The sequence below is a fragment of the Prunus dulcis genome, chromosome 2 (assembly GCF_902201215.1).
Source record: "Prunus dulcis chromosome 2, ALMONDv2, whole genome shotgun sequence".
Taxonomy (NCBI): domain Eukaryota; kingdom Viridiplantae; phylum Streptophyta; class Magnoliopsida; order Rosales; family Rosaceae; genus Prunus; species Prunus dulcis.
The window spans coordinates 21,018,225-21,041,330 of record NC_047651.1 but is presented as its reverse complement, the minus strand read 5'-3'; the positions used below and the strand labels follow the sequence as shown (position 1 = coordinate 21,041,330).

Here is a 23,106-nt window from a genome sequence, read left to right as displayed (position 1 = left end):
AACTCTAGAAACTTAAATTTAGTTTAAAATTATTTTAAAAAAATTTGTAAATATTTCTCTCCCAATATATATATAATTCCTTTTTTTGTTGGAAAACCCAATATATATAATTCAAATAAATGTAACAAGTAAAATAAAAATAAATTATAACTTATCAAATTGGCTTGATTATTATAAAACCCTTTTATAATTTAATATAAAATATTCAACCGCTTGATATTTTTCATAGACAAAAAAAATCTCATTTTTTTTAATAAATAAATAAATATTTTAACTAAATATCCACATCTTCTGTTTTTTCTTTTTCTTTTTTCCGCCGAGAAAAACAATATAAATCGTAGCCGTTGCATTGTGCCCCCCAATTTATCCTCCTGAACCCCCCATCTGGAGGGAGATAGAGCAAAGGAAGAGTGAGAACCTTGGAAACCCTAGCTATGGAGAAAGAGAGATCGAGCAAACGCCACCGCGAAGATCGAGACAGAGACCACCACAAGCATCGCAGCCGTGACGCCGATGAAAAGCGATCATCAAAGGACTCCGATAACCATCGCCACCACCATCGATCGGACCGCGATTCCAAGCGCGAGCGCTCTCACGAGCCCCGAGACCACAAATCTCGTCGCGAAAGGTCACGTGAGCCGAGCGACGACCGCGATATAGCACGTGACCAGCGGGAGCGGTCCTACGACCCGAGGGGCGAGAGAGAGGGGAGCCGAGAGAGGTCCAGGCATCGCGAAACGAAGCGCGAGAGGTCGGAAGAGAGAGAGGAATATAGACGTAAGAGGAAAGAGAGGGAGAGGAGTGAGGGTAGAGATGGGGATGTTGTTGATTTTGACGATAAGAAGAGGGCTAGGGTTTCGGAGGAGGAGAGGAAAGATAGGAAGCGATTTGAGGAAGATGGGAAGGAAGTGAATGGAGGTCAGAGACAGAGTAGGAGGTTTGAAGACCGTCGAGTGAAGGAAGAAGAGGATGGTGATTATGGCGGAGCCGTTGAACGCAGCAATGAATTGAATGTGAATGCAAGTGAGGTTAAGAAAGAGGAAGTGGGTGATGACCGGCTTGGTAATTTTCAGGGCGACACCACCACCCCAAATGGGAGTGGTTGGATGGGTAATGTAAGTTTTATGTTAGCTTTCTTTTGTTCTGCTCTGAATTGCATTTGATAATTCTGCTTCTTTGATGCTGAAATTTTGAGCTGATAGGCTCTGAACAACTGTAAAAATATTCCACATGTAAGTGATACTTTAGGTTAGCCTCTTAATGGTTCATGAAACTGTAGTGAAGTATCTGAAATTCAATTTAGTTTAACGATATACCACTTTAAATTTCTCTATCTGATTAATATCGTTGTTTGAGATATGGAATAGATTTCTTAGGTTCCGACTTCTGATCTCTTTGCACGATGTGATTGTTAGTTATAGTGTTAGATATGGAATTGATTTTTAGGTTCTGACTTCTGATAGCATTACAGTATTACTATAGGCATCTGTAGTATGGAATTGATATCTTCTTGGTTGAATTACTTGCTATTTACTCATGAGATTTGAAGTGTTGTATACTAATGATTGATTTGATTGGAAGCTACAGATTTTGAAATGAGGTATTTCTTCCTTAAAAATGTAAGGTGTCTTGTTACACTTTCTGCAAGCCTCTGTTTTGTCTTATAATGTATCTCTATGTCATAAATTATTGTTAGGCTGTTACTGTTAGAAAATAGCTCTCTTTCCTACATGCTTTGTATCCTTGTAGGCCATGTCTCCATTAGCTGAGGAGTGAGGGCATCTGTGTGAAATTTATTCCTTTTCATGTCTTTCTGATTCTTCATTTTTGCGTTCCCCTCCACCACAATCAAGTTCTTTTGCGGTATGCATAGTGACCTTGTTTAATTTTCAACACTTACAGGGTGCTGCTCTGGAACCTACTAACGCATCAAGGATTGTGCCTGAGACCTCTTTCGCACCTAGTCATCCCCTTCCTACCAAGGTATCTTCGATTTATACCACAAATGAAAATAAGGGAGTTAGTATTACCAGATCTCATGAGGTTCATGGAAAATCTAGTACAGATGGAACATCTTCAACTGCTGGGAGAAGTGGGAATCTGTCTCTTGATGATGTAGAAAAAATTAAGAAAGCTTTACAAAAGCAGAAGGAATTGACTGAGAAGCTGAAGAAGATTCCCCAGGTATTATAATCACATAAATTTGTTATTGCATCTCACCTCTTTGTGTTTGACAAAATTTGCATGCATAATATTGTTTCTTAATTACAGTTATTATATACATTTACCATGACTATTCTCATCATGCAGTTGAACAAGGGTGCCAATGCAAGAAAAGATGCTAGCCAGAACTTGGGATCAAAGGAGCTGAAACCACCATCTGCCACTGCTGGAATACTGCATGCACCGGCCCCATCAACAACTGGTGGTACAGCTGCTCCAGGGGTAAGATTTGATTCATCAAAACTACCCATTGCACCAGCAGCTTCGTCTACAAGTGGCATGATTGCAGAAGCTGGCCTTACAGCCGTTCCCAACCTTGAAGCTGTTAAAAAAGCACAGGAGCTTGCTGCCAGTATGGGTTTCCGCCAGGACCCCCAGTTTGCTCCTCTTATAAACTTGTTTCCAGGACAGGTGGCAACTGATGTTGCTGCCCCTCAGAAGCCTACTAAGGCCCCTGTTCTTCGTCTTGATGCCCTTGGAAGGGAAATAGATGAACTTGGAAATTTAGTGAATGCGACTAAACCAAACAACCTCAGCACTCTAAAGGTTTAGTAGCTATTACCCTTCAGACAATTCCTCTTGTTAGATGGATTTTATTTGTTTGAACTTTAATCTAATGGTTCTAATTTTTTCAGGTCAATATTAACAAACAGAAGAAAGACGCATTCCAAATTCTTAAACCTGAATTGGATGTGGATCCTGAATCAAATCCCTTTTTTGATCCAATGATGGGTATTAATAAAACCAAGATTTTGAGGCCAAAGAGGATGAATTTCCAGTTTGTAGAGGAAGGAAAATGGTCAAGAGATGCTGAGCATATAAAGTTGAAGGTATTTATTGGCGTCTCTTTATTCTGTTTTGATCATTTCAGTGAGTTATGTACCTGTCTTTTTTGTTAAATTTTCTCCATTTCCTCTGTACAGAGTAAATTTGGAGAAGCACAAGCCAAAGAGCAAAAGGCGAAGCAGGCACAGTTGGCAAAGGCAAAGGCAGCACCAGATATTAATCCAAATTTGATAGAGGTATCAGAGAGAGTTATCACCAAAGAAAAACCAAAGGATCCAATTCCTGAAATTGAGTGGTGGTAAGCTGCTATCTACTTTTTGCATTGCTGTGATTTGCTAAGTGGTTCTTCTTTTTTTCCCGCTTGGATCGTGGTGACCACAAGGAATAGATGACCTTAAAAGTTTATTGAATATGATAACTGATTATCTTGTTGTTTCCCTTCTCTATGCTCCCCTTCTGTTCCAATGTTGAAAACATGCCATGATCTGTGATTGTAGATGAAACAAAAGGGGTCAACCCAAATCCTAATTTCCATCCATTTTTGAATGATATCTTTAACTAAGATGCCTGAAGTATTGTTTTCGTTGTTTTGTTTGCCATTTTTCAATTGCAGATTTGATTTGCATGTTGTTTGGTCCTCTCAGAACTTTTATTTTATGTTAAAGATATTTGCTAATTGTGCTTTGCTAAATTTGTCAGGGATGTGCCCCTATTGCACTCTGGTACTTATAATGAAGTCATTGATGGCGCAGTAGTGGAAAATAAATTAAAGATGGAGAAAATCACCATCTATGTTGAACATCCTCAGCCTATCGAGCCCCCGACTGAGCCAGCCCCTCCACCGCCTCAACCACTGAAGCTGACCAAGAAGGAGCAGAAAAAACTCCGTACACAGAAACGCCTGGCCAGAGAGAAAGATAGGCAGGAGATGATTAGACAAGGCCTGATCGAACCCCCAAAGCCAAAAGTTAAAATGAGTAATTTGATGAAAGTTCTTGGCTCTGAAGCAACCCAAGATCCAACCAGGCTTGAAAAGGAGATTCGGAGTGCAGCAGCTGAGCGTGAACAAGCTCATATAGACAGGAATATTGCACGAAAGCTCACTCCTGCCGAGCGCCGTGAGAAGAAAGAAAGGAAGCTTTTTGATGACCCAAATAATGTGGAGACCATAGTCTCAGTTTACAGGATCAATGAACTGTCACATCCAAAGGCCCGCTTCAAGATTGATGTTAATGCACGAGAGAACCGGCTGACTGGATCAGCTGTGATCTCAGATGGTATGAATGTAGTGGTTGTTGAAGGCGGCAGCAAATCTATTAAGAGGTATGCTAAGGTTATGCTTAGGCGCATAAACTGGGCTGAAGCTGTAAAAGATGAAGAAGAAGAAGATGACGATGTAAACAATGATAAGCCTGCTAACAAGTGTGTGTTAGTATGGCAAGGAAGTGTTGCCAGACCGAGCTTCAATAGATTTTCTGTTCACGAGTGCATGACTGAAGCTGCTGCCCGGAAGACTTTTGCTGATGCTGGCGTTGCTCATTATTGGGATCTTGCAGTCAATTTTGCGGATGATGAGTAGTAATTGGAGACTGCTTCCATGGATATCTTAAATCATCGTGGCCGGTTTGCCTCAACATTTTGGTAAACTAGTGTTAGTTCGAAAATTTGCTTTGTGCGATTTGTTAACTGTATGGGATCATTTATGATAGCGTATTTGCTCATATAAAGTGAACCGCCTACCCATGCGCGTGGCACAAATTAAGTTGCATCAATGAGAACACTTTTACATTTCCAGATGCTGTAATTATGTTGAAACTTGAAAGTGGGTAAGTTTATAATGCCTTTACTTTCTCTGTTGTTGCTGCAAGTATTGTTTTTCAATGTGTGGAGTTACTTTAGAAACAACAAATTTCTCTTCGCCTCTTGGTATGAGTAACATAGAACATGGCCAACCGATTTCGTGCCGAATTAAGGCTGGACTCTTATCTGTTTGTACTAGAATATAGTGACTCCCAAGAGGGTTATCTATATATGTTTTGCAGCAGAAAACATGATTCTTGGACTCCATTGCAATAAAGCTAGCGTGCATGATTGTTGTATACCACAAAAACCAAAAGCAAAAAGACTTAGTTTCCAAGCTTTTATATAGATCAAGATAACTTATGTCTCATTCTGTTGTGCTGTCCATTTCATTTGTGGACCAGCATGCCTTAGCAAACTTTAGAGTTCTTGAAAGTGTGCCATATCTCCCAACTGGATTTTGATTTCTGCGAGTGTTCCCTCCGCCGAAGGAGGCATAACTTCAGCGTAGACACTGTGCCATGCAGCTCAGCTCCTACAAGAAAGCCGCAAGCTTTTGAATGAAAATATTCGTAGAAAAGGAAATTTGACCAAAACGGTTGATGCAGATATTCATATTTGCCTCCCTCCATGCTCCTTCACATGCCGATAGATAGCCTATCGCGCCCATTTTCTGCTTTGACTTCGGGGCCTAGTCTAAGCTAAGCCCTCTTCTCCTTTATTGGTTTGAGTTAGCTTCTAATTCGGTGAGGGATGGGGTAGGGTAGCCTATCTATATTTAACTACCAACTTCTTAGTTCTAATCTTCCTCCTCTTTTCTTACTTCCCTTTTTCAGAAGGTATAGACCATGCTTTGTCAAGCTTACCCATTTTAGTTTTCAGTCCTTCCTTTTTTCAATTTTCTTGTCTCCTTTAAAAACGGTGAAGTGATGCAATTTGCTTTATATGGTTCGTTCATTTCATCATTGCTTTCCCAAGTTCACACTTTTAGGTAAGATCCTTGAGAAAATCGGCTAAAGTATGTTGTATACTATTCCATAATTTGGTGGACTTGGATTTTTATTTTGGAGTTATATGTATCATGCATTTGTCACTACATAACCATAATGCAAAGTGTGTGCGCATCTCTTTGGACTTAAGAAACTCTCCCTTTAAAGGGTTTGAATCAATCCAAAACAAATGCCTCTAGAAAGAAATCTAAAGTTAAAAGTTAGCACCATACAATCGATATTGGGAGAGGGGAAAATCGAACTTAGGATCTCGGATGGTGTAAGGATAACTGCTCTTAACCGCTTATTTAAATCATGATTAATTAACCCCCCAAAATGATGGAAAAGTAAGTTGATTTAAAGAGAAGGAAGATGAAAATTGGTAATTGAGTTGTACAATTGTTACACATGTGCCCCCACAATTGTACTGGTTTATACATAAGAAGTTGGCTGAAACAGTAACCTTCCAGCCCAACCACACCTCATAAATTGTAACTGGCTTAATGGGGAAGTTTATCTGACTGGATAGCTTAACCTACTAAACATAAAGTGGGCAGCTAAAAAATGGCAGTAGCCCTCAAGACACCTCAAATTATAAATTTTGGACGAAAGGCATCACCATCAACATGCAGCTTACTTGCTTACGCACATTTTGATCAACACCCAACCTAATTTTCATGGACCCCCAAAAACTGTCAAACAAGATTAATAAAACCCTGAAAAATTACAAACAGAAAACACATTAAACCACGTGTCACCAGCCTTGATCTCCCACGTGTCCACCCGGCTGTTGTTCATGAGAAGAGAAGTCGTATGGAGATGGGATTAGGCGTTGTAGGTCACCTCTCTCTCACCTCCCCCTTTAAAACAGTAGAAGAAAAAAAATTAGTAGACAGAAAATTATACCAAAAAAAATAACAGTAAAGTAAGTTGAAACCCCACACACGCCTCACCCATTATGGTTGGTTATATTTCTATATATTGAAAAACTATCCGCCATAAAACCATAAAGCAACAGCCAAACAAGCACCTCCTTCGCGTCACACACACTGAGATAGAGCTAGAGATAGAGATAGAGAGAGAGACCTGAGAGGCCGTACCACTGCGCTAAGCAAAAGCAAAGGCCTCGTCTATCTCTTAACGCATTTTCGAAGAATTTAAGCCCATCCCAAACACGCCGTTAGTTAACCCCACTCTCCCTATTTTTCTCTCTGCACCTCCAGCGCTATAAATATCTGGAGGCTTGGAGAGAAAGGAAGCTATACGAATGTCGTCTCGTGTAGCAGACAATCAAATATCGCCGTTCTTCACTACAATGGAGCTTGATGATTTATCACGCGCCTCCCACGGCGCTTCTCCCTCACTCGGCCAGCTCCTCAAGCACGTCGGCGACGTCCGCAAGCAAGCTACTGGTGATGGCGGTGAGACTCCGGCGCACCACGCCCTCGACCTCTCCGACGCCAGCATCGAGCCTCGCTCCTTGCCGTTCGTGCTCTCGTTCACTAATTTGACATACAGCGTCAAGGTTCGCCGGAAGTTCAGCTTATCGGGGATGTTCTCCGGCGGGAGAAGCCGTCTCGGAGCAGCCACGGAGTCGGAGCCGGTCGGCGGAGAGAGCCTGTTCACGAGAACGAAGACGCTGCTCAACGACATCTCTGGAGAAGCTCGGGAAGGCGAGATACTCGCGGTTCTCGGCGCGAGCGGGTCGGGCAAGTCGACGCTTATCGACGCTCTGGCGAATCGGATCGCGAAGGGAAGCTTGAAAGGAACCGTGAGCTTAAACGGCGAGGTCTTGGAATCGCGGCTTCTTAAGGTCATTTCTGCTTATGTCATGCAAGACGATCTCCTCTTCCCGATGCTCACAGTCGAAGAGACGCTCATGTTCGCCGCCGAGTTCCGCCTCCCTCGCGCGCTCTCCAAATCCAAGAAGAAAGCCCGCGTCCAGGCTCTCATCGACCAGCTCGGCCTCCGGAATGCCGCGAAGACGATCATAGGCGACGAAGGACACCGCGGAGTCTCCGGCGGAGAACGACGCCGTGTCTCAATCGGAATCGACATCATCCACGATCCGATCGTTCTCTTCCTCGACGAGCCGACTTCAGGCCTCGACTCCACCAGCGCCTTCATGGTGGTGAAGGTCCTCCAGAGAATTGCTCAGAGCGGAAGCATTGTCGTGATGTCCGTACACCAGCCGAGTTATCGGATCCTGGGGCTCTTGGACCGGTTGCTCTTCCTGTCTCGGGGCCAAACCGTTTACAGTGGGTCCCCTACGACCTTGCCTTCGTACTTCGCCGAGTTCGGGCACCCGATACCGGAATCCGAGAACCGGACCGAGTTCGCGCTCGATTTGATCCGGGAACTCGAAGGCTCACCCGGCGGCACTAAAAGCCTAGTGGAGTTCAATAGAACCTGGCAAAGCATGAAACACTCCGACAACAACACGTCGTGCCAAATCGCCTGCGAGCCACGACACTCCCTCTCGCTCCAGGAAGCGATCAGCGCGAGCATTTCCAGAGGGAAGCTGGTATCCGGAGCCACCAACAACGACCCGAGCCCGAACTCGATGGTCCCCACATTCGCGAACCCGTTCTGGATCGAAATGGCGGTGCTCTCTAAGCGTTCGATGAAAAACGCCAGAAGAATGCCGGAGCTTTTTGGCATCAGGCTCGGCGCCGTGATGGTCACCGGCTTCATCTTAGCCACCATGTTCTGGAACCTCGACAATTCCCCCAAAGGCGTCCAGGAGCGGCTCGGCTTCATCGCCTTCGCCATGTCCACCACCTTCTACACCTGCGCCGACGCCCTTCCCGTTTTCCTCCAAGAACGCTACATCTTCATGCGCGAAACTGCCTACAACGCGTACCGGCGATCCTCTTACGTCCTCTCCCACTCCCTAGTGGCGCTGCCGTCACTGGTGTTTCTGTCAATTGCATTCTCAGCGCTGACGTTTTGGGCTGTGGGGCTGGACGGCGGGCTCTCCGGCTTCTTGTTCTACTTCCTGATAATCTTCGCGTCGTTTTGGGCCGGGAGCTCTTTCGTCACTTTCCTCTCCGGCGTGGTCCCGCACGTGATGCTCGGCTACACGATCGTCGTGGCAATCTTGGCCTACTTTCTGCTCTTCAGCGGCTTCTTCATCACGCGGGACCGAATTCCTGCCTACTGGATTTGGTTCCACTACATGTCGCTGGTGAAGTACCCGTACGAGGGCGTGTTGCAGAACGAGTTTCAGGACGCCACCAAGTGCTTCGTGAGGGGAGTCCAGATTTTCGACAACACGCCGCTCGCGTCAGTCCCGTCGGCAATGAAGTTGAAGCTGCTGGAGAGCATGAGCCAGACTTTGGGGACGAGGATCACAAGCTCGACTTGCCTGACGACGGGGTCGGATATTTTGAAGCAGCAAGGGGTGACGGATTTGAGTAAGTGGAATTGCCTTTACGTGACTGTGGCTTGGGGTTTCTTGTTCAGGATTTTGTTTTACTTTTCCTTGTTGCTCGGTAGCAAGAACAAGAGGAGGTAAACCCAGAAAGAAAAAAAAAACGTAAAAAAATAAGAAAAAAAAAAAAACAGAGAGTAAAGAGGTAGATATTCCATGCATAGCAGAAGCTCTGTCTAGCTAGCTGTTTGGCGCGGGAGCGAGGTGGTTCTTGTTGTTGACTGGTCTCTCTCTGTGAAACTGTGAAATTCTTGTGGCAATTTTAATCCTTTTTTTTTTTTTTTTTTACTTCCAAATATTATTTCTTAAATTCGAATTACGTTGATTTTGAAGGACCATGTTAATTTGGTTTCATGCATATTATTGTACAACTGTTACATATTATATAGGTAAGTATTACTCGCGACAACTAATAAATAATGTTTCACTTTTAGATCAACCTCTTTGTACCTGTTATCAATTATTTTAGAGCTTATCTCTTCCAATAGTGATTTTTTTTGTTGGACAAATATCTCCAAAATGTGATTGTAACTATTTTAGAATTATATTTTTGCGTATGATTTTGTAGTTTCTTGGAGTGATATGTCTCTCATTGTTCATACATGATTTAGAGTTTAAAGTCAAAAAAGCAAACAAGCATATATGCATGTAACAACAAAAATCCACAAAACACCAAAACGAACATCTCATCAACACATAGTAATAGCTTATTCCCGGAAAGAACCAAAACCAGAAGAAGACATATATAGGGGTTAGTTGGTTCACCCAACACCACACTCAATCAAGCATATGTATCATCTTCTTTCTTCCCAAATTCACACAAACCAAATTCATCAGCTCATCAATTTAGCCATTTTTCTTTGGCTCTAGTTTTTATATATAATGTTATAATAGGTGTTTTGAGAACTGGGGTGTAAAATGGAGAGCATATCGACTCTAGTCAACTTGAGAAAGCTCGTATTTGCTAATTGCTTGTGCTGTGATATAGTGTTATGGGTAGAATTAATTGCAGTGCCGTATATATTATAATATAATTGGCATATATATATATATACTAGTGCATTGAATCATTAATATCGGGTGTTGGGGAGTTTAATTTTCTGCAAGTCTCCTTCAAAATAACTGGGAGCCACACATTGAGATCAAAACAACAGGCCTTGCCCAAGAAGAGTTTAATATGGTCTCTGGCAGGCAGCCTCTGCTGGCTCCTCGTCTACTTCATTTATATGGCTTGCTCTTTGCTGTTGCTGGAACCTTTATTATCAACTACTAATTAATTGCGCTTGCTTGACACATAACTTTCGTGAGACTGAAAACTTGGGGCACCCATCACTGATTTATACTTGGCCTTTCAGCCTGGGGACTGTTTTTGTTAATCGTATGGCTCTCCTTTCACGTGTCACGTTACAGGGTTTAATTTAGTATTACCTCCCCAATATATGAGAGAGACTTTCATGCAACGGGAATAACACTTTTCGTTATCCCTGCAAATAGCGTAATGACAAGTGAAGTAACTTTTTCACCAGTCAATATTGTCTAATTGGCCGAAATAGCAAAACAGTGGAATCCCGATTACAGTTCTTCAAAAAGGGCAACCTCGCAATTAAATAACAATAGTTTTCAGCCGACCCACCAATACAGCTGAATATATGTTATTCAAAACCATAAAATGATCGAAAGATATTTGCATTCAGAAATATAGCAAGTAGCAACACCTTGAACTGAAACATGTACGGTGCATTAAAACTAAAGTATTGTGTAATTTGCTAGTAAGAAGAAGTAGCTGCTGGCTAGTGTTTAAAAAAAGTTCAGGACCTTCAGCTCATCTAGCTAGTAGGTTTGGGTATTGATATAAATTTATAGTAAGAGAATAAATTGCTTGCCAAATTTGTACCTTTTCATTTAATTTACTTTAAATAAAATGTGCCGCATTCATCTCATGCTTTTACTACGAGTAGGTTTGGGGATTGAGTGCTGCAATTAAGTGTGAAACAGTGGGATAAAACACAAGAAAAGTATTAGAAGAACACTAATCAACTTGGTTGCAAATTGTGCATGTTATGTTTCTTGGTTGCAAACACAAGAAAGTACTTAAATTTTAATAATTTAATTGAATGATTAAATAATATCGGATTCAAGTAAGCGTTGAAGAGTCAGTCTAAGTGTTCTAGAAGAAGGCTAACTATCCTATATATATATAGAGAGAGAGAGAGAGAGAGAGAGAGAGAGAGAGAGAGAGAGAGAGACTTGTGATTTGTTGTTTTTCTGTCCCTCTCCATAGTCTTCTTCCTATGTACACCATCCATTATTATGAGACAAAATTTGGGATTAGGACATGGAAGAGAATGACATCCAAAGATTTGTTGATTCAAATAACTAAAGCGCACATGTTGATTTCTGTCGTGTCAAAATCACTAATTAAATCTTTCCTATACCGACAAACTAATAGTTTTCAATCCCAGTGTATTTCCTTCATGATTGCAATTCGCAAATGAATGCAATTCTTTCTTTAATTTACAAGTACGTATGCCACACACAACGGATGAACATGGGCACTGGTCGACCAGTAGTCGTCTCGCAAGCCGCCAGGCTGCCGGTAGCCCAGCACATGTGTTATCATAAATATACAACTCTCTCGCAAAAATAGATAAAAACTAACAAAAGAATCATGAAATCTAATATCCCCGTCTATATATATGCAAAACTCGTTCGGACTTTTAAAGCATTGCATGCATACCCTCTTGTGGCATCCTGCATATTCGATATACATCTTAATCCATGTGAACTTAATTACTACTTGTTTGTTTTCGACATCAGCAGTTCAGATTAATGCTTAGTTGTTAAGGCAAAAACATTGCATGCATGCCCTCTTGTGGCATCCTGGTTGTTGTTAAAAGTAAAATCCACATAATTAAGGAAATGGGTAAATAAATAGTCCAACTTCGTTAGGTTCACATTTTCCACACAAAAAACAAAACAAAAAAGAAAGTGTGATAGTGAACGACGTTATCCAAGGGTAACTTGACTATAGGTCTTAATTAGCTAGGTTAGTACGTTTCATGTATTTATAGCCTATGGGGGATGCTAACTACTACCTAAATCATTAAGCCAACTCTCTAGCTAGGTATCATATAGAGGTGGGTTTGACTTGAAATAAGACCCCTATTGGTTTAAACCAACTCAGTGTCTCTAAAGGAAGACTCTTAAGGATTGTTTGGCAACGTAAGATGCTTATGTTGTCATACTGTGAATCTGAATCATTGATAAGGTTGAATATGTTATTCAGATTCACAATCTACAAATATAAGCATTTGTCTGGTAACGCGAATTTGGCAATAAAACATTACCCTTGACGAGCCATTTTGAAATTAGCCAAGTGATTATTGAATAATTAATCTCATTAATATATAATTCAACCTTTTTTGTACCCTAAATTTGTGACATGACTTGTGCATAAACCCCATCGTGGTTATTGGGTTGGTAATTGGCCCATATATCACCTAACCCCAAGACTAGCCCGAGTGGTGCCCGCCTCCCCGGGGCACCAAATTAGAGGTCCCAAAAAAAAAAAAAAAAAATCTAAAAGATTTAAAAGGTCAGAAATTAAAGATTCTTTTTTTTTCTTTCTAAAATACATATAAAAAAAAAGCAATATCCAAGAGAGATTTGCTTATCCAAAGAGAAAGCAGAGAGAGCTGCAGAAGCAGAAGTGTAAGCAGCAAAAATGGCGACAATGCCACCATCGTCTCTGCAACTCTCGAACCCATTCCCACTTGCGTCTTCATCAACCAAATCCCACGCGCCCAAACCCCTCCTTTCCTTCACCGCCCGAGCCACCGACTCCGAAACACCGCCCTCCGAGCCCTCGTCCGAATCTGGGTCCGACCCGGATGACTTCGACAGCAAGCTGAGCCAAGTCCGACTCCGCTACCGCAGCGGAACCGGCAAGAAAGCGGAGCTCCGGAAGACCAAGAAGTCGAAAAGCGGGTCCGGATCCTCATCCGGGTCCAACTTGTACCTTCCACCGGTGCCGCTTAAGGAGCCGGCGTCGGGCGGGTTGAAGGTGGATTTCGGGTTCAGTCCGTACAGCGAAAGGGTAAACGGTCGAATCGCGACTCTGGGGTTAACGGCGTTACTGCTGGTGGAGCTGGCGACGGGAAAGAGTGTGCTGAAATATCATACGCCGTCAGTTGTGCTGATTCAGGTGTATTTCGTGGCGGCGGTTGCAGCTGTCTATATAAAGTATGAGAAGGAGAAGGTCAGTGTGTGGCCTCAGTCCTCTCCGCCGTCCAAAGATTGAATCTTTGATTAAGCAAATTAATCATATGTGATTAAGTTTTTTTTAAAAAAATTAAACAAAAAGTGTTTAATTTTGTATTTTTGTAATGCCATCTTTTTTGGGTCAAAAATAGTGTGTAACCCATTCTGTAATTTAACCTTTGAATATAAGATTACTTCACTCCTTCAAAATTAAACAAATTAACCTTTCATTTGTAACACTAAACCACCACTTGGTGTTACAAATTCACATATGTCATAACACATGGATTAGTTACACTGGTAACACTACGTGTCAGTGTTCTTGTTCTTCAGAGATGAAATTTCTCGAGGCAGAAATAATCTTTGAAAAAATAATAAAGCATTGATTAATCTAAGAAGATAACTGGAGAATAATCTTTGGATACAAGAAGAAAACTTTAAAACTTTAAAATTTTCTTATTCTTCTTTCTCTAGTATATTTACCATATTCTTCTATCATCACCCCAAAAAGAAAGAACGAAAATTTGATACTAACTACTGGCCTAAGCCCCAAAACGGGCATATTTCTGGGGAAATTCGGATTCTTTTTCATTCAGTGGTCTATTTTCTCTAAAGTTACAGGGGAACCCCAAATGCCCAATCGGTCTGGGATGCCCACTCTTTGTTGCGCATTTTAGATTGTGAAGGCAGAGCATGATCTTCATCTTCAACTGCTCTCAACTAGAATAAAATTTCGGTACATACAAATTGGCTATAAAGGTGTCCGTGTCAAAAAATCATTAACAGCGAGATTCGCGTCTCCGTGGGACACCGCATCGGTCTCTGGCATGTAAAGACTTGAAGACGTTGGCTGCACATCAAAAAAACTCATTTGGTGAAAATACTGTCTAAATACAAAATACCTACTGTAATTGTTACAGCTAAAACTAAGCATCCAACTGCTAATGCTTCATGCCATCTTGTCTTCATGCAGAGGACCGTAGGTTCAACCGTACGTTAATGTCTTTAGCATACTTTGTTTCAAACTCAATTCCATAAAAGATATTTAGGACTACAAATATCTACATCCATGTGGGAAAAAAAACGGTGTAATTGAAACCTACCTTAGTATCGATCTGCATTTCTCCGTTGTTATCTGCAATAAGGCATGCACCATGCACTTTCAACCATTCAATGCATTCATCCAATCCATCTGAATCCTTCTCCTCACTTCCCTCATTTGCAGGTGCAATGGTGGTAAATCCCAGAATTTGAGCAACATAATAAACAGGTATCGTAGGTCGATATGATCGACACATGCAGCTCACTGCCTTATACCGCATCTTTTCAACATAAAGATCTGCAGATAGGAGAGAAATAATATGAAAAGATCCTTTTATTTTATCCTTTTACATTCCTAAATAAAAATAGTTTCATATGAGATGCCCACCCATAAGGCAGGGGCTCAGGTTAGGAGCTGTCTTGTAGAGCCTGAAGAACATAACATAATTCCCTGAAGTCACAGCTGCACGAACTGCAAGAGCATGTTTAACAGCTTCATCCCTTTTTGCTTCAGCTGACAAGCTAAATTCAACAACATTTAACATTATATTTCAAAGTCATCTTACATTATCTGAAAAACTGAAAGGGGAAATATCACTTTATCTCAGCTTATTAAACAACATTTAGCATTATATTTCAAAGTCATGTCCTATATTTCATCAAATATGAATTGAATTTGAGTATTCCTTATTCTTTTTATTTTTTCCTTTTTTTGGCCATAGAGTATCCATTACTAACTGTATCATAAATCAGGTACCCATTCATTAATTGCTCAAATTTCAAAACGGCCATGAGCTTGTATCCCCCAGAGTTAGGAAATATAGGACATGCATAGTGTGACCTAGTGCAAGAGTGTGGGCATCATGCACACATGTATGTGTAGTTAGTACTTCAAAAATAGAATAACGTTGCTGGTAGACAAGTAAAAGACAACCATTCCGAATATCCATGACATCCAAATAATTTTGTGACTTTTTGTTTCCCAAGATCTGCCAAATGCGCATCTTTCATAAGCTAAACATTAAAATTATCATGCCGATGGGATGAACTCCCCCTCATGACAAGTATTTGTGGAACTTTAACAAACAAAAAGGAAACACTTAATATATTTCTAGTAATGAGCCAACACATAATCTCCATACGAAGAAAAGTCACTTTTCTTTGAGTTTTACTGACCTTGCCATTGATGATACAAGATCTCTGTTATTATTTGAGTGAAGGATAACGCAAAGTAAGTTGTATGCAGAAAACTCCATATGACATCCCTCAATACCTTCAGCATAGAGAGATTTCAACTGTGACTGGCACTGAAACCACATGAAGGTCGATTATTTGACACCTCAGCTTATGAGAAAATAAATAGCTTTAAAAATTGAATTATTCAATAGTAGTATTTGTTCTTTTTAATTCAGTAATCTTTATTTGTTTTTTCCCTAAGAAAAGGTAAATCAATTTGTAATTCTATTGGATCAGTTCATTCATATCGCCATAAGTAAACCAAAACAGTTATAAAGACAGTATTGAAGTCAAACTAATCAAATTTATTGGTTTTCTTAGACAAGTCCCAAAACCTCCCTTGTCAAGGTAGTTATTATAGTCTTCCATAGTCATCTTCTTAGTCGTTGATTCTTGCCATAAAGTGTTTATTTTCAACCACAGTAAGGTCACCAACCTGATTATACTCCGGCAGATCCCCGACTTCCAATGATAAGCGAGCATGGGTTTCATACACCTGAACATGATATTAGGTGGAATGAATGACATAAACTGATGTGAACATGACTCTGAAAAGATTGTATGTCGGTAGTTGTGGGACAAAAGAAAGTGTCTATGGTAAGAGAATTAAAAATTAAAAAATTAAAACAAAAAACAAAAAATTTAAAAATATATATTGTCAATAAAGGAAGCCACGTTTGACAATGAATGTGATATTAGGATCTAAAAAAAGCATATGGCATTAAGGTTAGATATAAGAGGGGATTAATGCACCTGACTCTAATTAGCTGAAAAAGGCTTAGCTGAGTTTTTTAAAGTAGTCAACAGTCCGTTTTGAAAAATAGGATAGTTGGTCAGCACAGGAAGGGTAGATAAACTAGAGCCCCATATGATAAAAAATAAGGAGAGACCAATAGATATCAAATGTACCTTCACTGTTAGGTGATTGCGAATTCGTTGGACAGTCAGATCCTGACGAATGGACTTCAACTGGTCACATTTATAAAGGTAATTCTTTTGGGAACTTTGTACCATAAGCAGAGCTTTTTCAAGAACATCCTCCGGCCTTACCTGTCAGGTAGAAAGGATTCCTTAGCCGATTAATTATATCACACATGGAAACCCACCAGTTCATTTAATTTATTAACCTCAGACAGTTCATAAAAGAAAAGGGTGTGAAATATAGATCTTACAGTCGCAGGATCAGGTGCAGAAGTGAGGCGCAAATAACGTTTCTCAATTTCCTGGCAAGTCCCCTTAACAGTAAGAGAATCCCAGTCAATGTCCTCAACAGCCCTGCTGCCACCATCTTCAAAATTTTTGCTGAGCACCAAGGCATTAGCCCTTCTGGTATACAAGTTTCCGCCAGCAGCCTTTTTCGGTTTGAAGTGATTATTTTGTGCTCGATGTCCTTGCACTCTTTCAAAACGCCTAGAGCGACTTTCACGTCTCTTTCTTTCCTCAGGTGAGTCCGCAAGGGCCATTGCTCCAGCGTAATATGCTGTTAAACTTTCTTCCCTATCACTATCACTAGATGCATCACCATTCTCAGCAGTACTTACACCATCAGAAAGACGCTGCTTCTTAAATGGCTTCTGGGTCATCTTACTTGCAGTTTTCTGCTCCAGTGAAGCAAACTTTCCATTACTTGTATTATCACCCTTGACCCCGGCACTCCCCATCCATGGCTGCATGTGTGAACACAAATTATATAACTCTAAGCTAATCAAGTATTATGCATAGATTATGTATATTTCAGATACTAAAATTATAAATAAAATATACATCTATAGTAAGACAATTGGACCTTTCCAAGAATGAATAAAAAGGAAAGGAAGAAAAAATAATTACCTTTCGTTCCTTATTAATGACATGTACCCATGAAAATTTTAAACTATCATTATTGACAGATGCTGGTGTCTCAACTGGCTTCTCCTCTGGTAGAGGTTCCCATCTACTCCTGGATCGTCTACTCGGACTTCTATTGTACTTTGGCAATGACGAAACAAGGTTTGAAGACTGTAAACTGCTGCACAACAAGAGCGGGTCAATGTTCAATAAATTGGGACCTGAAACCTTAGAACTTCAACCATGTAACAAATGTATCATGTAACCAGAACTAACAATCATTTGTAAAATTAAATTAATCAATGCACTAGGACAGAGTAGGTGAGAAAATGTGACAAAACAACAAACCAAATCTGACTAATGGGCTGATCACTTCTGATACAGTGGTTATCAAAATATTCATAAACTACTTGTTCATATAAGAATTTTGTATCTCTATTTGAAGGGCCATACAGTCTGTTTATCACCAAACTTTAAAATATCTTTTTGCATACTCAAGATTCAGTTGAAAAGTACTTAACTGGAAATAAAGGTCCAGCAATTATAGAGTAAATAAGTTCAAGATGGATAAATGCATTGTGAGCTTCACATTAACACACACACAGAGAGAGAGAGAGAGAGAGAGAGAGAGGTACTCTTTATTAACAGTATCTTCATTTGGCAGTGGGAAAAGAGGCTCAGTATCCCAGTCTCGTGTGTAAAGTGTACCATCAGCTGTTGCCTTGGTGATAATCTGAAAAGAAAATTAAGGACCTTTACATACCATATGCATCCTATCCAAAAACACATACGTGTAGAGAAAATAAACTATTGCATGTATCATGTCCATGAAACTAACATAGAGTTTCAGCGGCATGCCAGAACGTGCATCTGCCTCTCAAGTTGCAACAAAAAATTTCTAGACATACAGATGCTCAAAAGCAAAATGGTTCCTTGATTCATAAACATTGCACTAATTTCTACCATCAAATGAACATTTGTGGTAGAAGCAATCTGGAAATTGATGGGAAAATGATGTTCATAGGCATGTGTGCTTCATATAAAAATATTGTGGCAGGAAAAGTTTAGGTTCATAGAAAATCGTTACATCTTGCAGAGAGCTTAAGACTCAAAAACTTTGCACACTGTATATGTATAATGGTGTTTATATTCGTCACTACATATTAGATAACAGTTACTAAGGGCGGTTACAATTAAAAGCCAAAAATCAGGCAACTCATGCCAAAGAAGGGACAAGAGGTCATGAACATGTATGATTTTACATTTGCCAAAGAATAAATTCTAACTGATTCGGTTTACCTCCTTCATGACAGACTGACAAGCAGCCATCTGTGTATCATCTTTACAGCGAGCCAAAGCCCTCTCGACATAACCACGCAGTGACTTAGGAAACATACCAGGCTGAAAATGAAAAAAATAATAATAATAAATAACACATCATTGGCTACAGCATAGATTATTAAGTCATGAACTCGAGGAGGAGAGAACAGAGACACACATAGCACTAAAAATAGTGAAAACACATCATCGATAACCCTGTTGGTAGCATATGACAAACAATCTCCAAAAACTCATCCTTATAGCAATGCAAAATAATTCTATATTCAAAATGAATTAAGATGCTAAAGACATGCACTACACCTAAACAACACCAAGGGTTTAAAACTCAATGATCAACCACAACCACAGTTAAGCCCTTACATAGCTAAAATGTATATGTTTGCTAGATTTTGAATCAGTTCTTGGCACTTTAAGAGAAGGAATGACATTTTATTTTATTACTATCAAACCATATCATAATGCAAGCCCTGAAAAATTACAGATGGCTTTAGGGTTAAATCATCCTTCGTATTTAGAGGTGTAGGTTCATCTCATGTTATTTCTATGTTTGAAAGAGTACTCTTCAACTGAAAATTATTAGAGGAAACAAAAGGTCCTTTCATCTATAACATTACTGGAACAGGATTTCCCCCAAACCCTAAACCCTCTCCACTTTTCCCTTTACAAGAGCACACATTTCAAAGCCATCTTCCAATTTCAATAATTATTCTTTGTGGTGGCACTATATGCTGCTCCATCACTATACCATTTTTTATTTTCTTTTAAGTGAGAATCTTGCACATGCTTGCATTTGCAAAAGTTTGTAGCAGGAAAACCCAATTTATCTTATGTTACAATTTAAGAACCATGCAAAGTATATGACATAACACGCTTGCAACCTAGCAAGAGCACTTTTAAAAGGCGCACAAATTTCACAGTACCTACTCATAACATCTTTCTGAATGAAAAGATTGCAAGCAACGACCTTGCCTTTTTGAATAACATTATGTTTGTATGTATTTACTAGTCAATCTGGCAAGAAACTCACTAAATCTTGATATTTAGAAAGGCCACACAATCATCAAAGCAAAAGACATACCTTAAGTAGAGAATCAGCAGTACAACTGGATGTCACCTTGTCAACCGGCTTTGGCAGTGAAACACTGATATAAGCAGGTTTTGCTGCTGATGTGGTTATAGAGCTATCCTTCTCAGTTTTTGGTAAACCCAAGTTCAGATTTGAAGTGATTCTAGGGTTTGTTGGAATCTGCAGTTTATTTACTCTTCGTGTATCTACAGATGGAGCAGGTTGTGAATGTGATTGGTAACTATGAGACGCATGGGATGGAACAGGTTGTGAGGGTGATTGGTAGCTATGAGACGCATGGGATGGAACAGGTTGTGAAGGTGATTGGTAGCTAAGAGACGCATGGGATGGAACAGGTTGTGAGGTTGATTGGTAGCTATGAGACGCATGGGATGGAACAGGTTGTGAGGGTGATTGGTAAGTATGAGACGCATGGGATGGTACAGATTGCGAGGGTGGCTGGTAAGTATTGGACACATGGGGCACCTGCTGAGAAGCAGGATACTGCATGTTGGGTGCTTGGGAAAATGCACTTTTCTGTTGATCCAGAAAGCTATCATAAGAAGTTTTCTGATCCAAAGGCTTTTGAAAGTGTGGTTGCATAGGACTACTGTGGTGAATTTGAGATTGAGAAGTAGGAGCCCCATGATTCCAGTAACCATCATGAGCACCAGACTGAGAAACCAAAAATGACAACAATAATTAACTAACTAAACATATTTCAAAAGCATAGTCATGATTATAGAAGAGAGATTTGAATTTGCGATCAGATCAATAATATCAGATACAACCATCAACTGTAGTGGTCAAGAACATCATGGAAATCTATATAATGGTTGGTTTAAAACAATTACAGTATTAATTGTAAGTTCTAAAGTGATGATAAAGAACAAAGATATAAGACTAAAAATGAAAGGGGGAGGGGGGCAGTAAAAGTTACACATGCCATGATGCACGCTAAGGCTGTAATACAGAATCTGAAAGTATAACTACCTTTGCACTAGCAATAATCTTGAAGACAATATCACTCATTAATGACAACTTTAATGATATGGAAACTAGGGCATGGATCATTATTAGAAATGAACAATACACCGTATCAAGAAGAGTAATCATATGAGGGCATGTAACTTTTCCTAAAACCCCTCCACGAAAGGAAATGCAAACCTGCACTGATGGCAATTCAGGTGGACTGGGTTCTGGCCTCCAAGAAGGAGCGTACGGAGGTGGTGGTGGTAGCTGGATGTCTGAGGTTTGATACCCAGTGGTAACACCTGGAACCGGACATCCCACATTGGGTGTACTAGTAACAGAAATGTTCTCAGTCCCAGGAGCACAGCTGACTTCTGTTTGACTGTAATAATCTGCCCATTGCTTGTAGTGTTGCTGGTAATTTTGTGAAGTGGAAGTCGCAGTACCAGAACTATATGCAGCACTGGTATCTGGCGCATACTGTGCATACTGATTAGAGGTATAATTTGCATAATTTCCGCCATTCCAAGCAGTGGTCTGATTATTGTAACCGCTACTTGAGTAACCTCCAGCTGTCTGATAATCAGCAGGATTGTAGTAAGTGCTTGAATAACTTGCAGACCCAGCATAAGACCCTGTATTCTGAAATGAGGAAAGAGGCTGATAAGGAGCACCTGTATTTTGATATGCTCCTACGGGCTGTGGGTAGGAAGTGTTGGATTGCTGCTGATAGTTGTTATAGTAACCTTGGAATCCTGTGCTTCCATAACCATATGGATCCGCAGAATTTTGGTATGAAGCATAGGTATTGTAGTCTTGTGGTGTATTTACTGTTCCCAAACTCGATGAACTACTCCCAGGTGGCTGTGGATGCTGATCATATTGATAAGTTGAATGAGAATGAGTCCCATTATCTGTGGAGCCGTTATCCACCCTATGAATGGTCCATGATGAGGCTTCTGAACCAGTTGTTGAGGGAGGATATGAAGGTGTCTGTCCTTGGCTTGCATTAACAATATAGCGATTCTAAAACACAAATAAATGCAAAACCCTGTTAATCCATGTTAATATTCCAGAGACATTAATCAACTAATACTAATATATAAGAAAAATCTAAACAAAGTCCAAAAGAACTAAAAATGGCTATCATAAATGTTGTTGACATATCAAGTAAAACAAATGGGATATAACAGATGCAAAATCAGAGGCAACAAGATAATGTAGGCAGGCAACGTAGGCCACTTGGTATGATAATTTCTTGCTCAAGATAATAGCACCCAGATAACCGTTTGACCTAAACTAAAAAAAAAGTTAGTCTTTTACAACTAAACTACCATATGCCTTCGTATGCATAGAGATTAAATGCAAAATCAAAGTTCAAACACATTCTATATGGCCACCAAAGCTGTTCTCGTCAAAGCAAACCTCTAACACTAAAACAAAGCATATATGGAAGCTAGTACTGTTAAACAGAATTCAATACAAAAGGCATAAAAGAGAACAAGTTGGTGTATTAGTAATTACCTCAAGAGAATTGGGGTCCAGTGGAGCAACGGTCTCAGTATTACCTCCTTGGTTCATCATTTCTTTAACATCCTGCTACATAACAAAACCAAAATATTAAAAAAAACCAAAAAACCAAAAATGAGATGTCAAAAATTCAATAATAAGCTATAAAACCCTAATTGACTGCTAATGAAAATCGATCCTCAGCTCCATACCTTCAAACAAACATCACTGTGTCAACCTTGAAACGCAGTTTGACTTATGCGAAAGCTGATTGATGGAATCGAAGGCAAACAGGGTATAGGAAAACCCAGAAAATAGATTGAGATCAACAACAACGAAGAACAAGAACAACCAAAAACAGAAAAAAAGAATTTTCACTATTAAAACCTAAGTATTGCACCAAATAGTATGTATGAAATTTATAAAAAGCAGGAAAATTAATAAAAACTAGAGTCAGATTGGCAAGAACAGCGATAGAAATATGCGGATGAAATTTCTGAAAGGGATGAGAAAGAGAGAGGAGGAGGAGGAGGAGGAGGTTGGGGTTGAAGTTTCAACCGGGGGTCTAGGTTGGGTCTCTTGGGTCGTGTTTGCGGGTTTTGGGACTTTGTGTTTGGCGGTAG

At 40.2% G+C, this 23,106-nt stretch overlaps 4 protein-coding genes across 7 annotated transcripts; 3 read left to right on the top strand and 1 right to left on the bottom strand.

Moving 5' to 3' along the window:
- Positions 1 to 354: 354 nt before the first annotated feature.
- Positions 355 to 4,973, top strand: LOC117618705 (protein RDM16). The gene is made up of 6 exons (XM_034348404.1): positions 355 to 1,115; positions 1,903 to 2,184; positions 2,311 to 2,769; positions 2,859 to 3,053; positions 3,147 to 3,307; positions 3,709 to 4,973. Exons 1-6 carry the CDS (start codon positions 435 to 437, stop codon positions 4,586 to 4,588), a joined length of 2,658 nt encoding a protein of 885 aa, XP_034204295.1. The 5' UTR covers positions 355 to 434; the 3' UTR covers positions 4,589 to 4,973.
- Positions 4,974 to 6,798: 1,825 nt separating this feature from the next.
- LOC117618995 (ABC transporter G family member 6-like) lies at positions 6,799 to 9,670 on the top strand. Its single transcript, XM_034348808.1, has one exon. It carries the CDS (start codon positions 7,066 to 7,068, stop codon positions 9,313 to 9,315), a length of 2,250 nt encoding a protein of 749 aa, XP_034204699.1. The 5' UTR covers positions 6,799 to 7,065; the 3' UTR covers positions 9,316 to 9,670.
- Positions 9,671 to 12,876: 3,206 nt separating this feature from the next.
- On the top strand, positions 12,877 to 13,718 carry LOC117617642. The gene has a single exon (XM_034347102.1). The coding sequence runs from the start codon at positions 12,956 to 12,958 to the stop codon at positions 13,529 to 13,531; it is 576 nt and encodes a 191-aa protein (XP_034202993.1). The 5' UTR covers positions 12,877 to 12,955; the 3' UTR covers positions 13,532 to 13,718.
- Positions 13,719 to 13,851: 133 nt separating this feature from the next.
- Positions 13,852 to 23,106, bottom strand: LOC117617641 (SAC3 family protein A). Of its 4 annotated transcripts, none has more exons than XM_034347099.1 (14): positions 22,696 to 23,106; positions 22,499 to 22,573; positions 21,170 to 22,000; positions 20,015 to 20,677; positions 18,895 to 18,996; positions 18,231 to 18,328; positions 17,599 to 17,776; positions 16,941 to 17,435; positions 16,678 to 16,818; positions 16,205 to 16,264; positions 15,709 to 15,839; positions 14,921 to 15,054; positions 14,595 to 14,830; positions 13,852 to 14,341 (listed from the first exon to the last, which is right to left on the bottom strand). In XM_034347099.1, the coding sequence occupies exons 2-14, from the start codon at positions 22,556 to 22,558 to the stop codon at positions 14,243 to 14,245; spliced, it is 3,228 nt and encodes a 1,075-aa protein (XP_034202990.1). In that variant the 5' UTR covers positions 22,559 to 22,573; positions 22,696 to 23,106; the 3' UTR covers positions 13,852 to 14,242. The 4 variants fall into 4 exon arrangements, with proteins under 4 accessions (XP_034202990.1, XP_034202989.1, XP_034202991.1 ...); XM_034347098.1 differs by having other exon boundaries at positions 22,499 to 22,570; XM_034347100.1 differs by having other exon boundaries at positions 17,599 to 17,773; positions 22,499 to 22,570.